Source organism: Corticium candelabrum, chromosome 1 (genome assembly GCF_963422355.1).
Source record: "Corticium candelabrum chromosome 1, ooCorCand1.1, whole genome shotgun sequence".
NCBI lineage: Eukaryota > Metazoa > Porifera > Homoscleromorpha > Homosclerophorida > Plakinidae > Corticium > Corticium candelabrum.
The window spans coordinates 8,947,765-8,965,931 of NC_085085.1; the positions used below are offsets into that span (position 1 = coordinate 8,947,765).

General features: G+C 38.7%; 1 protein-coding gene across 2 annotated transcripts in view; it reads right to left on the bottom strand.

Annotated features, from left to right (window-relative positions):
* Positions 1–18,167, bottom strand: part of LOC134181841 (attractin-like) — a 34,608-nt gene that overhangs the window by 2,277 nt on the left and 14,164 nt on the right. The window contains exons 7-19 of one of the 2 annotated variants that reach the window (XM_062649117.1): positions 16,944–17,368; positions 15,545–15,699; positions 15,138–15,287; positions 13,049–13,186; positions 8,520–8,647; positions 8,338–8,455; positions 5,513–6,028; positions 4,389–4,460; positions 4,248–4,313; positions 3,988–4,081; positions 934–989; positions 786–871; positions 635–722 (exon numbers count right to left, since the gene is read on the bottom strand). In XM_062649117.1, the coding sequence (XP_062505101.1) occupies positions 635–722; positions 786–871; positions 934–989; positions 3,988–4,081; positions 4,248–4,313; positions 4,389–4,460; positions 5,513–6,028; positions 8,338–8,455; positions 8,520–8,647; positions 13,049–13,186; positions 15,138–15,287; positions 15,545–15,699; positions 16,944–17,368 (2,092 nt within the window). The remainder of the gene's footprint in view (positions 1–634; positions 723–785; positions 872–933; positions 990–3,987; positions 4,082–4,247; positions 4,314–4,388; positions 4,461–5,512; positions 6,029–8,337; positions 8,456–8,519; positions 8,648–13,048; positions 13,187–15,137; positions 15,288–15,544; positions 15,700–16,943; positions 17,369–18,167) is intronic. The other variant, XM_062649123.1, reaches the window with a different exon arrangement.

Consider the following 18,167-nt stretch of genomic DNA (forward strand, 5'->3'; position numbering starts at 1 on the left):
CGGTATCACACACGAACCTTCAAGATTTCAAAATTTTAGGAATCTTTAGAACACATCTATATGCATTCAAGATGCACTATTGTTTGTATCAACAAGTTATCATCTATATTCAACAGTCCTTAATTAAAATGGCTGTATGTGTACCAATGCTTCACACATCACAATGTAAAACTATAAGAACTAGTTTCCAATATCTAGCCTCTTGAGGAATAGCAATTTAATAATGTATCTATCCATGGAACAGCATTTAGCTGTTTTCTTTTCTGCTCATCTCCAAAGAACCAACGTCCATAATGAATACAGTCGTCTATACTTGATATTCCATATTGTCTTAAATCTCAATCAGTTGCTTCATATCTTGCATTCACCACAAACCAGGAACAGATACATGGACAAGCAAGCAAGTAAGCTGGTTTAATTGAAAACATCAAATCAGCTTGTTAGGTGTGCTCTTAACCAAGAACTGACAAACACAGTCATTTGCCACTATGTGCACCTACAATACATAGACAAGTACAGACACAGACAGATGGGGAAATGAAGAAAACCACTTGGCAACAAAACAAAGTACGTACGACTGGTTCCCACATGTCTACATAGTACCAGCAGGTCTTGATGAAAAATATTATCTCACCATTTTCAGCATAAGATACAGTAACCTTCACTTCTGTGTTATCTTTGTACTTAGAGCCATTACTGAAGAAAACATAAAAGTCACCATCCTAAAGACATAAACAATTAAAAGTTAACAGCATAGCAACAATAGATTCTACTTAAAACTGTACCTTCCCGGGTTGAGATGCATAATGAGATGAATTTACATGATTAAGTGTAATATTGAATGTATAATGATATCCAGACAACAACTTGTCTACCACACAATTAGGTAATCTCATTCATAGTGTGAAAACACATCTTAACATATAATCTCACAATAGCAGAAACTACCATTCACACCATTGCCAATATAATGTTGTTGAGAATCACACCTGCAAAAGATAAGCTAAATTACCAAACACATAAAAATACCTTTTTGCAACTGCAGTTATATTTCCAGTCAATTGATACCTGACTTCATGCCTGTAGCCTGTCCAAAAACTACTAAATTTAAACTTTTTTGCTCTCCACAGCAAATTGGCTGACTGTACATGCATGTTACCACCGCAGATAACGGCACAATATCATATCAGCCCTAAAGACTCACTAAACAAACCAGGCTTTAACAACAGTTCTTGCAACTTATTATAGTTAAAGTAATTAAGAGACCATCCCTAAATTTCTACATTTATCAAGAAATGGGCTTGTCTGTTTGGGGATGGCAGTGATAAAGTCTTGTCCGAATTGAAAAAGATAAAACTAACAATAGAGAAACTTTGTTGTACAGTGTATAACAAGTACAAGTTGTGCCATGTCCCATTTTTTAAAATCTGCTGTCGAAATAACGAATTGTAGAAGCTGAGACAAGTAACCACACATGCACCCTTCACTTGGTGTACATAGTTTCTACGGGTGACTGTGTCTTATTGAGTCACAGTGTGTCAAACTTCATTATTGAAACATAACAGCAATATACAATTTTTAACTACAGTACAAGTCCATCTCTACATATATTATCTAACTTCTAGTGTCTGTCTGTCTGTCTGCATGTACTGCATGTTAGATCACCGACTGACCAACCAACTAATTACAAAGATCATTACTCAACACAAACTTCTATGTTCAGAAACACCAGTAAAAGCAAAACTATGATAGCAATGTATGCATGTAACATCTAAAAATTAAAAAAGATTGCATAGATAGCTCCGTCCAACATGTTCACATTGTAACACACTAAATCTTTTCAAATCCACCAAATTTTTGTTTAGCAGAAGCTGTAACTTGTGGAGTACACTGACTGCCTGGCTAACTGACTGAGTGATTTCATATATTGAACATAAACTTCTATGTGCAAAAGTAAGAGTGTCTAGCTAAAGCTACAATAGAAGTATGTGCATACGACAACCCTTAAACTAATAACTAGTAAATGAAGCTGTGTTTACACCGTCGCTTCAGAGCTACGAGCGTGTGTGTGTTGTGTGTGTCTGTGTGTGTGTGTGTGTGTGTGTGTGTGTGTGTGTGTGTGTGTGTGTGTGTGTGTGTGTGTGTGTGTTTATTGTGAATATCAATGTAAATTACATTAATTTTTTCTATTTATTGTCATTATCATTAATTAATTATGTTGCTAGAATGTATTATTCTTTGAAAACCCAGGGATGCGTCAATGTGATTAAAGATAATTAACTAAATATCATCAATGTCCCACTACACTTCAAATTCAGTACACGCACATGTGTGACAGCTGCGTCTCTTGCACGAAGCGCTCTTGCTTGCATCACTTGAGGTGGACACGATTATCATGCTTTTGTTGAGCTGTTGCTATCATCTTTCGTTCCGTTAAAATTAATTCGTCATCTAGAGATCGATGTACGTGCACGGGAAATACTGTGAAGCGACATGTATGTGTAGTGACCGAATCCAGAAGAAAGCATGCAGTACAACGTTTCCTACAGATCTTTCTTGCAAGACGACGTCGATCGTCATCATCAGTCCTACTTACACTTGGAAATATATTCTTGCACTGAGCAGCCGGGTAGCGCATCGCTTGCAGTTAAACTACGAGGTGGCGAGATCATCATGTTCTTACAAGACGACGTTGATCGTTCATGATCAGTACTACTTACAGCTAAAACATATTGCTCTCTTGAAGATCGTGGATGACATGTTGGTCGTGCACAACAGTACACATGCATGCTCCCATGGGACCTTTGCTTGGCTTCTTGAAGAACGATGAATTCGCTTGTTTTGCAAATAGTAACAGAAACGAACAACTCTAGCCTGAACTTTACTCTGCGCTTCTCAGTTTGACGATGGTTTAACGTTTTTACTATGAACATGACATCTCGGCTTTTCTATCATAATGCTCGGGATTGTTACGTCACCCATTGTTGGTGTCCCAAAGGACTGCTGATTGGCTCAACAAATTCCTGAGAGTGATTCACGCCGATATGCTTTTTTACGTCACGTATGTTTCACATCCCAAAACAATTGCTGATTGGCTTGACAAACTCCCTGAGCGTGAAACACGCTTACAAACAAACATAGGTACAAACATAGGTACAACCATAACGACATATCGACAGACAGACCGGAAGTCAATTCAGCCCGTTTAGAGTAAGCTTCTCGCGAAGCAGTCCACCACTTATTGTGGTGACTTCTTTTACGCTCGTAGCTTAATTACACCTAATGACAGTCAGTCAAAATTTACTAAATCTACATAACATTTCAATCACCAAATTCTATAGTTCAAATAGGCAATTTCAATCCAATGAGCTAAGTGACTGACTGACTGTTCAATTTTGTACTATATTACCTCGCACAGAAAAGCATGCCGTTATAGAGTGAGTTTTACTAAGGTGTTGACATACCTAGAGGTACAATGGCATAAAGGCGTACATGAGGGAATTTTACCAACACAGTTATACCTCAATTAATCTTGATCTAGACATTCTTGTGACATTCCCTTGATGCTCGTGCTAAGTTGCTGCCAAGCTCATCAAATTTGGCAATAGCTGCCAACTTGAATCCGATGGTGTAAAAAGTTTCTACTTCCACTTTTTGACTGACTATCATCCTGACCATTAGCAATTGCCTTCGTCAGCTGGCACAGCATCAACTTCCATAATGCCACATGTCCAATCTATTTTGCATCACCTCAATATTAATATCAAAGAACAGCTTCAGTTTACTGCGACTACAGTACGTGTACCTCACTCTATACCAGCATGTCGATATAGATACCAACTAGCATTGAAGTAAATTTTGATAAAACACCCTTATAACGGCATGCTCTTCTATGCGAGGTAATACAGTATGCATTACATCCATGCATTACATCCAAAGTTGCTAGATTCTAAGATGTTTACAAAAACAAGAATACAAAATTATAACCTTTCACATTCAGTGCCACCAAGTCCTCTGGCTTTACAAGCACACTGACCAGTCCGATGGTCACAGTCATCAGCATGACCATTACAGACACATTCTGAAATCACAATCATCAGACATTAACGTGGGAGCCATGACATCTGTAAACTAGACAGAGATGCAGTTACAGAAAGGCACCTCACTAGACTGTTAGAAACATTTACAATACATTCACTCCAGCTGAAGCAATGCACAAAATTACGCAAAAACTGCAACTAACATACGTTTGCATTCTCCTCCATTTCTTGCATCTCCGTAATAATAATGAGAACAACGTTCACAGTGGTCTCCTACCACAAAACAAACAATTCTGGCGATGGTAATTAGGCAAATCACTGTAATTTGCTGAGCTTTCAAACTAGTACCTTCCGTGTGGCCAGAGCAGTTGAAACAAACTGACCCATTAACACACGTGCTGTGACCATTACATTGACATGCTGTAACAAACCAAAATAAATGTATTGTTGCATCTGATACAATGCACTGCCAAAACTAATAATGACAAAATAAAACAAATTCAGAACAACAAACACAAACAAACATACACATACATATATAACCTACAATCTGGCATCTGTTCATCTTGAAAGATGACGGTAACAGCTATTATGCAGTTTAAATAGTTGAAACACTGATACAGCATAAATGGAGTGTCATCTCTGGGACAGAGCTAGCGATATGGCACAAAGAAAGGTTAAAGGAAGATTCTCCAACTACTCTGAGGAAATGATTCTTGACACAACCAAAAACGAAAAGCAAACATCTTGATGAGAAAGATGTCTAGCTACACTGGAAGCAAGAGCTGTTGACGCAATTGCAATAGTTTTCTTTTCTCTTTTATATCGTACAGCACTTCATGCCTTGTGGGTTTAGTTTAGGTGTATACGCATGTTACTTGTTTTAGTACAGATACCGTTCACACTAAATTTAGCACCTGCATCAAATGTTTTATAGTAAAACGTTTAATAATACAAGTACTTGAGAGACAGACAGACAAACAGACAAACAAAAAGACAGACAGAAACACAAACACACGCGCATGAGAGAGGAGAGGAGAGGAGAGGAGAGGGGAGAGGAGAGGGAGAGGGAGGGGAGAGGGAGAGGGAGAGGGAGAGGGAGAGGGAGAGGGAGAGAGCATGCAAAAATATTTACATCAGTTGCCAATGGGGTCAACAGATGAGTATGATAAGAACAATGGTTCACACTTCCAAGACCTCCTGATGGGAACGCCTATCGATTCAACTGCAGAAGTGCAATTCGAAAGAGATATACAGGAAAGTCAAAGGACTTGCATGTTAGATCGTTGATTAAGTCAACTAGGCATTTTGGCCTTTGGCAGTATGTTTAGAAATGTATTCTGACAGACAGACAGACAGACAGACAGACAGACAGACAGAAACATAAACAATAACCAAGTACCATCAACACTAGAATGCCACAAGTAATGACAAGCACCAGTTAGAATAACCAAACCATATTGCTTACAAACCTGGACAAGAAGTAAAGTACCACAGCTCATCTGTACAAGTATATGACAACTCTGTTGCATTTTCAACTACAGTAGGTCTCTCAGTGCTAGTCCAACTGGGTGTAGAAGTTGTAACAGTCATATTGGTTGGCACATATTCTGTTGTAGGAACTTCCACAGGCACAAAATCATAGCTAGGTAGCACAAACTGACTTGCTGGGGGTGGTGCCCCTGGATGCTGCAAACCACCATAGAAGCAATGGCCTTTTCCAGTATTAGATCCATCTTCACACCATCCACATGATATGTCATATTGACAGTCATCACATGATACGTAATCAGAACATGAATTTGGACAGTCAGAACCTCGAGGTGAAGAAAGCCACTCTAGACACTGACCATACGGAAAAGACATGCTGTATATTGAATCGTTAATACATAGGCGTTGTGAGGGGCACCACAAGCATGAAGACAAATCACGTGCACAAGTGACACATGTTGAAAAGCGTGAACAGCTCAGAGCTGATTGAACAGCAGCTATAAACACATACACAGCAAACATCAATACAGTGATAAACAATAATGCAGTAGAACTATGGCAATGATCAAGTTGTTTTCACAAACTCGTGGAACAGGCGGACTGACTCTATCTGTCGATTGCTCACGTACTTGTCCCTGTCTATCTTCGTAACCTTCTGACTGCTCTTGTTGTCTGGATGCCAACCTGTCTGCCCACCTGCTGGGATGTCTTTCTGTCTGTCTGTCTGTCTGTCAAGCATCATATACTTTAATTACAACATTATAATACACAGCACTGTCTTTCTGTCTGTCTTCCACTGTTCAGTGACATTAATCAATGTCCTGACATTGCTGCCTATAATCAATGCCATATCCAAGTTACTCTATTTGAATTAATGGTTCCTAGGAAACGTGTGCTGCAGCTCATGTCAAGAAAAAACAAAATCTTAGTCTCGTCTCACCAATGCTGGCTGGTAGACAAAGGTGTGCATACTGCACATTGGATCTCAAGTTTTGCTGCACATTAAAAGTCTACAATCTCTTGAAAGACTTGCTTCTCCTGAGTAGTCCAAGTCACCATTCTGTCTTCTCCTAAATTATATTACACTAGCCCAAACTCCCCTTCTCCGCACAGGCAGATTAGATTATTAGCTGTTAGTAAATAAATATAGTTGTATGCGTTCATGAAGTATCTCATTCACAGAATTGGTAGCCACAAACAGAATTTTCATAAAGTTAATTAATTTAACATTGTATGGAAATTTATGTTGTTGCATTTCAATGATATACCGTTCTGAGAAATTAGCAAAGATCGAGTATCCTAATATATGCAAATTTATTTGTTGAGTATCCCGTTCTAATTTATCGTGAACTGTATCTGTAACTGAGTGTCCCATTTCAAAAAATCCCATTCATTGGATTATTGATTGTTAGCTAATATCCGCATATACGTACTTTGAAGACATTGCTGCCGTTGCGAGGAACAGGTGTATCAAACCTGGCATCTATTCGACGCGAATCCAGTTAGGAAAAATATACACTGTCTGCCCAAGCAGCACGAAATTGGAAGTCAAGTGCAGTTACATACCCACCCGGATAATCCGTTCATGTTATATACGAAGTTATGACTTGTGATCGTCTTACTCTAGATCTCGCCATTTCAACCATCCCATTGGGTGTCGTCACTTCGAAGACATTGTTGGCGTTGCGGGAACACGTGTATCGAACATGGCAGGAATTCAATTCACCTAGATGGCCAAACAAACGATACACGTTTTTCAAGACCCGGATATACTCAAAAATATGTTGCGTCTTTCAACGTCGCCCGCAATAATCGACCCGGATATACTCAAAAATATGTTGCATCTTTCAACGTCGCCCACAATTATCAACACGCACCGCGTGTATCATCCAAGGTCAGGAACGGGCAGTGTAAATTTGGTAAAGATCTGATAAGCCGTTCCAGAGATATTCGCTCGTGAACGGAGGCAGGAAAATCGAGTTGTCGCGGGAGAAGTCCGGAAGACGACAGCTTAACTTTCAACCTCTACGGATTCGGCGTGCGGGAGCTAAATTTGGTAGAGATCGGACTTGCCATCTTGGAGATCCTTTCCTACATACAACACACACACACACACACACACACACACACACACACACACACACACACACACACACACACACAGCTCTCCTTTATGTATATAAATTACATTACATTACATTACATTACATTACATTATATGTCTCTGGGATGTTCTTTGCCATATAGTGTAGAAGAAGCAACGTCATGTGGGAAGAGAACAACTGATTTGACTAACTAGTCTAAGACTTATTTTACTAACAGTTGTCTTTTTCATTTATGTAGACTGTTATGTTGTACATTGCTGTGTAGTGACCAGCAGCCTAGATCTTTGTATAGTTTTTCTTCTGTGCCATAGCTGTGTAGGCAGAGGTTCCAGTTGCACACATTTAAGTAAAGTTGTACGGTATAAATGAAACCACTGTCTACCTGTCTATTTGTCATCAGAGCTGTATCTTATGATTGTGCCGCTACATCACAGGTAACTGAGATTGCGAAAGTTACTTTCTTACACATGCATGTAATTTATTACGACACAAACAAGAGCAACCAATTGTTCATACATCTATCTGTCTGTCTGTCTGTCTATCTGTCTCTTACATAATTTCTGAAAGTTCCTCAATGCTGCCAACTGTTATGCATTTACGTACACTTCAGCATGCCCACCTAACTGACTGCTGCAAAATCTTCATGTCAAGTCACATGTTTACAAAAACAAGCATAAGGCATATGTCAGTCAGTTACTTACATGTCGATTCTAAACACTCTTTACCACTCCATGAACATTCAACAGATTGAGAACAATGTGAATAATCGCGAAACACAGCACATGGTCGCTTACACATGCTCGAATTCGTCACAGAATTCTAAAATCAGAAAAAGCATTACAAACACTGGTATATCTCATGTTATATTTGCCAGTCTTCCTACTTCATTTGAACACAGAGTTGTCATATTATATGGCACACACACGGCTGATAAAGAGCACCAGTTACACAGAGAATTGGAAAGACAAGCATCACATTCCACATAATGCGAACATTCTATTTGCTCCATTCCTATAATACAAACACTACAGTGACTTAATTAACCAACCTATATGTATGTATGTATGTATGTATGTATGTACGTATGTATGAGATTGTCAGAGTAACGGATTTAATAGTTAAAATTGTTGAACGTTTTATGATTGCACAATGTATTCAATAGTTCTAAATTGAGTGACGCTGCAGTGTTTTTAAATGCGCCATCATTTTAGAGGCAATGTTGGCATTATTAGTAGCAGCTCCCCTTAAGCAATAAAGGGTTCTCTCATGTATGTACGTATATGTATGCACGTACATATGTATGTATGTATGTATGTAAATCACAATCACGAACATCAACATCTAACATTAATTATATATATATATATATATATATATATATATATATATGTTGTGTGCAAAGCGCAGATTAGGACAATCCATGGATTGCCTGCAAACTATCCATCGCCAATACAAACCATGCATACCTAACCCTAACCCTAACCCTAACCCTAACCCTAACCCTCAAATTATCCAGAAAAACAAGACATCCACGGTTTGTCCATATCCACGTTTTGCATATGACATATACACTAAATTTCCAAAAAGCCTCGAGTGCTTATTTGTTTTTGAAAATCAAACCTGCATAACGTGACTGTCCAAATGACCGCCCATGAGTTATAATCGTCCAGACCATGCCTGGCAAACTTAAGTGCAACAAAGATGTAACACTGTAGACTGACAATGACGTTGACAACCACCAGATCAAAGCACACACCTATGCTGTTCATGCACCAGTTTACACTCTAAAGGATAATAATACATTAAGAATTAATCCTACACCTAGACTGACTACCCAGCCTTAAGTTACACTAGGATGTCCACCTGAGAGAGGTACTTGTTCGCATAGGTGCTTAATCAAACATATTTGTGATTATTGATTTCAACAAGCACATTTTACCATCAATCGCTTGAAGGCTGTTAACTGGGTGAGCCCTTTTTGGACATTTACAGTATATTGAAAATTGTCATTTATGTACTATAACCAACTACGCTAATCTGCAAACAAGATCAAATGTCTTGCAAAAGTTTCATGCCTTCAGCTACACAGCCCTACCATCAGGTTTTTATACACCTATACAGTCAAATCTGTCTTTGTGACTACCAGTACATAACATCCAGATGTTGCCAATGATAATTCAAAGTCCAATCAATCCCAAATTCTGTAAACTTGTGTCTGTAACAAAAACTGCATTTAAAAATTATAGTGATGTTCAACAATCTATATGACCAACTATCCTCTCGCTACCTACTCTACATCATAAAGAACATAAAATCTTCAAACTATATATAAACAGATTCAATGTGTCATTCAATTATAAAGTGTTAATGCACTTCCACTACTTGCACATAGTCACTTAGTACAATGCTCTTTTGATGTCCAAAGATTGCCTTCCTTTCATGTGCTTCCAGAAAGCCTGCAATAAAGACCTTGAGAGTATACTACCGTAAAAGAAGAAATGTTTGCAAGGAAAAATTGTGCAATTTCGGTACTAATATTTAATTGAAGCACTAGCTGTTAAACTAAGGTTGACAAACTGCAATCTAGAGACTAGGACAACATATAAATTACTACTAACTGTCATTCCTAAATATTCTCTTTCAAAGTGTCAATGACTCCAGCCTTAATTTAGGTGTAAAACTAATAGAATCATAGGCAGTTGGCACTTGTGACCTTCCTAACACTCATTCACAAGGCAATCTTCATTTCTTCAATCGCTTTCTTGCATCAAGCTGAGACCACTTGATCACTTTAATTTCAATTAATCTTTCATAAGCTTATTGATAGACACATCAAAAGGCTGTAACTCACTTGTACAGTTTGCTGGAATAAAATAACTTTGTTGTCTTGCTAACTTTCTCCAGCACAGACCATCAGACGATGTTCACAGCGCCCTAAAACTGTCCCACACAAGAAGTGTTTTGTGACCACTGGTCAGTGCAAGCTCTAGTCTAATTTTCTCAACATAAGGTTACAAAATGTTGTCAATGTAGCGCTTGTGGTTTCTGTTGTGGTTTCATTTGCACATTGTGTCCCAGACATCCCAATCATCTGGAATAGCAAAGGAAGGAGAACACATTTTTCAGTTGTCTCCATGTATACAGCAACTGCAAGGGCAGTAGGTCACCTCCCATCGAGGCTGCACCACAGTGGTGATCTCTCTTTTATCATCTACCCTTGCTACTTTAACCATGGCAGCACCCTGTTGTTCAAGTGTCCAGTTAGAAAAAGGGACAAGTGGAAAACCATTTTCATCCAGTCATTAATCAATGCCACAGGGAGTGTGTATTTACTGCAGTACAGTCTTGATTCTCTCCAAGTAGTCCTTCCTGACATGCTCAAAGACAGACACAGGCAATCTTGCAGCAATTGCTGCACACCTATTGACAAAACCCATACAATTCAGGAGTGACTTAGCCCATGCTTTGTCGAGATTAAGACTTCCACCATAATCAGAAAAAGTGAGTGATTGTGGGTCATAACTATACCTCTAGCTGATAGGCTGACCGAAGCCACGTCTACTGATTCAACAAATAAGCCTCTTTCCTACGAAATTTAATGCAGTATCAACATGTATGCCAAGCATGTGCAAATAACATTTGTCATGTTTAATCTAGTTGTGCAATTTGAGGCCACTGCACAAATCGCACAAACTTTCCCCTCACAAAAATTTTCTTCAAACAGCTATTATCTTCTTTATATACACGACTTGTAAACTTGTGAATGCAATTGTTTGTGCGCTTGTCTCCAAGTACACTGGTTCATTGCTAGCTCGCATCATACACTGTTCATAATACAGATAATGCCAACAAGTACTCAGCTGTCCTCGCCTCTAGATCGAAGAAGCTACTAAGGTCATACTACTTGCGACTATCTATCATCTATCTACGTACCCAGCAAGTACAAATTCCACATTACAGTGTTGATTATAATGGTCAGACATTGGACATTCGTCCGACCAAAACACACTGATGTCCTAGTCAAAATACAGATAGTCGAACATCATGTCCGGTGTCCACACTGAGAATAATTTTCAACAGCAAGGTCCTAGAGACATGCTAAACACTTCATTGCCTTGCCGTTCTTCGGGTGTGCATTGCAGATAAGCTTCTGCCCACCTCGTTATGTAAATAGTAAAGTAGCTACTCTAACCAATAGACAGCCTTCAATTGAAAGAACATATTTGCTAAAGTATGTACAGTGTATCAAAGTCCCAGGGCCGGCCAAGCTGGGTGGGCAACTTTGAAAATGGGACTTCTGTCAAAGGGCTTTTGGCAAGAACTTCCAGAAATATTGGTTCAAGTGATTAACTAAATTAGCTATCTTTTATGTTCACTGCTTGCGAACTTGGCCTGGCCTGGCCCCCCCCCCCCCCCAACATCTGGAGTGCTCTGCCTGACCTGTGTGAGCAATCACGTCAGTGTACTTACAACAACGTGGTTTGCGTTCTGAGTAGTTTATCTACATATACACTGGAGTTTCTTCGATGCAAAACCTATTGACCAATCACTATGTTTCGTGTCTGTTCTCACTGAGGATCGCCCCAAAAGCGTTTTCCATTTTATATTAACTAGTTAATAATCTTAATATGAAAAATGAAACTTGAGTACATTGAGTGATGTCCAACCCACTTACAAATGTTATAATCCCCACTGCACACAGTATCTACTAGGATTATCCCTACAACACTTTTCAAAGCAAAGCAAGTACTAAGGATTTTATTACACTACGAGAAAGACTAGATTCCTGTAATTACTCAAAGTTTAGATACATCAATAAATCTGCAAGCAACACTCTCACAATAGCCAAGCAAGAGTCAGTAATACATTCCAAAACTATAACAGTACCAAAGGATGACATTCAAATCACACAAATACTACTTTCAATTGCCTGTATTGTCATTGCATGTGAGTAGTTTATATATGTACACACACACACACACACACACACACACACACACACACACACACACACACACACACACACACACACACACACACACACACACACACACACACATATTAATTGATAGTTGTATCTTCTGTTACTTAGCAGTACAAGACTTGGTCCACGCAAATGAAGTGATACGTCAGAGTCATCTTTGAAGTAGTTGTTTATTGACTCAACCAATGCAACTTTCGCTAGATAACTGATTCACGCCCAGAGTCTCTCAAGACACACTACACTGTACACTGCTATGCAACACACTTCAAATGACTTTCGCTAGCCAACCTGGCTTCCCCATCATTGCTCATGTTCCCTGTGGTTGTGACAGCATTTAATTTTTAAAAGTCCTAAAATGTACCCTTAGTTATAACTACCAGCAACGTTCAAACTATGTCATTATCAGTGAGTGTCCAACAAATTCTTACTTTCTTGGCATACATTGGCTATATAGAACAGCTCGGATTTGTCGGCAGTAATGCATCTTGACTCATTGAACAGCCAAACACAGCCATAGCCAGCAGCAGAGCTATTACACTCTCCACGATTTAGTAACTCACATTGCGCTAAAACAAAGATGCAACGTGACCATAAATAAAATTACAACAGATAAAGGCAAGAACAGAACAACAACAGAGATCAAAGTTGTACAACATTTCAACAGCAAGACCTACACCAACTGCCCATTAATTAATTTCTCAATTCTAGCCACTGTTTCTCACTAATTTTGTTCACAATAGCAACCGATCTAACACAGCAAGACTAACGTAACTGTCACAAGCATTTGTTCTCTGCGGACTAATAACAACCTGTTTTTAGATAAACTATTATGCAACAATTGCTAGTGTACATTGTATTATACAAGTACAGATAGATAATGCAGTCCCGAGTTATCAAGGTGTGCTACTATCAACTACTGCTTTATGAGGTCAGTAAAGACAATTTGGAAAACCTGAGCCCCTTAGCCCAAGTTCTGATGCCAATGCGTAATGAGCTGCATTGTTGGTATAATCTCTGCTCTAAAGTAAGTATATCCAGTCTAACAAGCTGCCAAACACAGTCTAATAAAATGAACTAATGCCGAACCACCACCAAAAATACCATCATGTTATAACTTGCCTATTCACACATATGCAACATTTGAAAAAGAGCAATATCAGTATGTGTGAGCTTCACACTACGAATATCTCACCAAATCTAAAGTTCTAACCTTGATCTCCCCTAAATTAGCATGTATGCTCCAACAAAACATCAGAATGTCACTATAAAAATGAATGATGGCTTTGTCAAGGTTAGTGTATACACTTTTCATGGATTTGTGTCACATGCTAGCAAACCTCTCAACTTTTCTTCGCACCAAATCGTGAGACTGCCTTTTGTAAACGGTGTCCAAAATAGGCGTGGCTAACAGTCTACGTGTTGGCCTTGCTTTGCGTTGCTGTGCACGTGCCAAGGTTTCGCCTTAAACTTCTATGCAAAGCTAGAAGCTCCGCTCGGATACCCCAGATACCAGCAAGCAGAGCTGTATATGAGAATCTAGTTCAAAGAATCTGCTATGTCTGAAAAGACGGCAACTGTCAGAGTGTCTCACGGTAGGCTTGTCGTGAGAAAGGACTGGCAATTGCGAGAATTGGGCACAAATTGTGAGATTGTGAGACATGCCAGTAAATCGTGAGTCTCACGGCAAAATTGTAAAAGTTGAAAGATCTGTGCTAGTGTTCCATAGTAATTAAACAAGTGTTGCCATAACAAATAAACTGAGCAAAATTAATTGATAGTTTAGTCTATAACTCACAAATCCTGGCAATTCTATTGCTACCAATTATGTTTGTAAAGAATCATTTCAGTATCAGCACATGCAATCTTCCTAATATTTTGTAAGTGTTTAAGCACTCATATCATGTCTTCATTACATGTCCAGTGAGATGCTAAAGATAATCATCGGATCATCCTCGTCAACTTGAAATTCTGTAGTATCTTTAAATTCTAATTAGTACCATACTACATGTATTCACAATGGAACAAACCACAGAAATGGTAACATGTAAGAAATGGCTTAGCAGCAATCACATTTGTGTATACACAATGCGGTGTTGTAGTGTAGACAGGACATATGATTGAATTAAATGAGATGCTAGTAATAACTCTACCTCATAAGTGGTGTAACAACACAAACCATCATATCTGCAATTGGCTTATTAAGCCTTAAGGTACCGTAAAATCAATTTGTAAGCTATCCTCGTACCCAGGCCCTAGTACACGTTGCTTTTGCATGTGCGCATATATCAGTACAGTGCTAAATATACAAATTGTACCGCCGCCCATATTCTTTACACATGGCACTGGTTCATAGGCTGCTTCAATCAAACTGAAGTTCCAGACAATGTCAATTCTGCATGCATGCATATAATACCCCAATTCAAGGTAATATATGCATGCAATCAAAACGTGTACCAGGTGCTGTCTCCTGTCCATGCACGAGGGCCTACGTATGAGGCTACTTGTGCATATGCAAACCTGGAATAAAATGGAGAAGAGTAGAGTGCATTGTTCCATTAAATCCTCCCATTAAATACATGGAATTGTTGTATACAACTGAAGAATGGCCAATTCTGCTGACAAAGTTAGGCAAGCCAGCTTTAGTCATATCCCTCCATTTGCCACATCCTAAAAGAAAGATAAACAGTTAAAACTACATTTACCTGAAGCTACAAGAAAACATAATAGTCAAGTTATCTAAACAAATATTCTTTTACTAGAAACATTCCAAGACAAAATGGTAACTTCAGTATTCAGTCCATGCAACCAAGTCCAATTCAGTCATCAACACAGCAAACAACAAGCGTGTCCTTTCATTTCCAATATGATAGTTTACTATTACAGCATTCAATTCAAACACTCCAACCAGATTGTGACTGACTTACCCAAATCAAATGAAATAAAGTCATCAGAGTAGCAGGGTGTTCCTGTGCTTGTTGTCAAGTCTGTGTGCATGTTTCCTCCAAATACAACAAGCAAATTCCCTAGCAATTCCATTGAATGAAAGTAACGAGGAAGGCCACTGCTTTCTAAAACTGACCTGCACACAAACAACATTCAGAATAGAAGGAAAGCATTCTGGCCCAAAAATGTAGATGCACAATACCAAATCATTATTTCTCTCTAACTACTGTTTGGCTTTCCATTAGCCCATCAGCTCATTTATCTGTTTGTCTGCCATGCCTGGTATTCTAATAATTGCTGGTAATTGAAGCTGTGTTTACACCCTTGCTTCCACGGCTAAACTGTCTGAAAGCCATGATAAATTGCCGCGAACTATTATAAACTTAGATGCCATTTTCCTTCTAAGTGTGCTACTTGTAAAATTGATCTAAAATTGTATACACCAACGATCATTTCACATGACCACAAGTCGCTAACACTGCTAAAATAGTCTGTAATTGTCAAAGTAAGAAGAGGTATCACATACGAGACATGCAAGTCACCCCTAGTTATGCAATGTTCCCGTATTATTACTATGTCACAAAAGCAATCAATATTTGTGTTAGCAAAAAATGCAGTCAGGTAAGTTTTGTTTATTTATGACAAAACCCATTAAGAAACATGAATTATGCTGCTGGGGTAAAACTGACTTTAAGCAGTAAGTAACCTACAGTTTAAAGAAGGCATACCATCATGGCTACCTTCAAAAAATACTACAACCAAAATGACAAAGGCTTCCTAATCTAAACCAGCAGAGAGCTAATGAGAGCACTTAAGCTTGGTTCACAATATTGATGAGAGTTGCCACATGCTACCGCCTTGTTTGTTCACAACATAAAATGTAGCACATTTGCATCATGTGTATAAATATAGAGAAGTAGACAATGGATCTCATGCTACTGTTGTGGTATCACCACAAAGAACAAGAAAGCAAGGAAGTAGTGGGTGTGTCCAATGTACTAACGGAGACTCCAGCCAGAATTTCACGTGTGTATGCTCGTGTTTTTCTATTGGTCAAAATCATACTTGCATGTCTGATGTACTTCCACCTCGTCAAATAGAACTCAATCCTATCCACTGCAGCACTCGTGGTGCCACCTGAAGCCGCAACAAGTTCAAATACTGCTACTCCAGTTTGTGCAACACCATCCATCAGTGTGGCAGGTATTGTGAACCAACCTTTAGTTATCACTAATATTTAATCTTTACTATAAATTTCTACTTTACTATAAATTTCACACAACATATTTGAAGTTACAATGGCAACGGACAAGACTAAACTGAAACTAACAACAATGACTGGCCACAACACATAAAGCCATTAACAACTGCAAATCTTACCACTGCTTTAAAGCTAGATCATACGCCAACAATTCACTTGATGGCGTTGTTCTCTGAGGATTGTTGGTGTATTTGAGCCCACCAGACACAAAGATTCTTCTCAAATTTCTAACATATACACTTGCATGTCCAGCAGCTCCGTTTACTTCAGCACCAGCTGTGTTGATGTGACGCCACGTGTTAGCTTCAAAATCATACTCTTGTACGACAGCTGTCAATCCAAATTTATGACTCAATCCAAATAAGACAACCATCACGTCCTCAACAACAGTCGCCGTGTGGTGAGAGACATTAAGTTTCTCCAGTGTCCCATTTTCTACAGCAACGGGCAAAATAAAGCTCCATTGACTTGAAGTAAAATTGAAAGACCAGAATTCATTAGTTGGACGATTGTTGATAGAGCCACCGTACATATACATGGCATCCTATGCAATAAAAACCCATACACAATTACTCTCAAAACTAAGTAAAAATTTAAAGCTTAGAGAATAAGTAAGCATTCTCAAGGTTAAAAATTCACTAGTTCATGTCTCTTTTTTTTCTATAATTACTACAGTAGCAGACTCAATATAGCAATCACCTGGAAGTCATACCACTGTAACCAGGTACAGTCTATTTTACACACGCAGTCAATAGCTTTGGCAGCTAGAACATCAAACCCAGCCAATGTATTTACATCTCTCCTATTTCTACATTCTCCTATACTACCCTCCACAGTTGTAAACAACATGCATGCTACTAAAACCTTTTATAAAAATGGTACAAATCCCAACTAGTACTTGAAGCTGTGTTCACGCAGTTGCTTCCACAGCTATCAGCCTTCTAAAAACAACGATAGAAATTTAGAATTGTCGCGAAGAGTTACAAATTTACATGCTATTTTTTCTAAACATGCTACTTGTAAAATCTATATAACAACTGTCGTTTTGCATGACCGCAAAGTCCGTAAATACTCTGTAGTCGCCTAAGTACAGTAACGAGAGTTATTACATACAGGACATACAAATAGCTCCTGGTTATGTAATGTTAGTTTCCTGTATAAAGGTTGTCGTAAGGCAAGAAAGCAGTTGATTTCGTGTTAGCAGTTACAGACAGATAAGTTCTGTTGTTCATTTCCACAAGAATTGGCAATCGCAAACATGAACTACATTGTTCTGGTAAGAAATATTTCATAAACACTTCCACGCATCTGATTGGCTGTTCATCCATTGTTTCTGGTTGCCA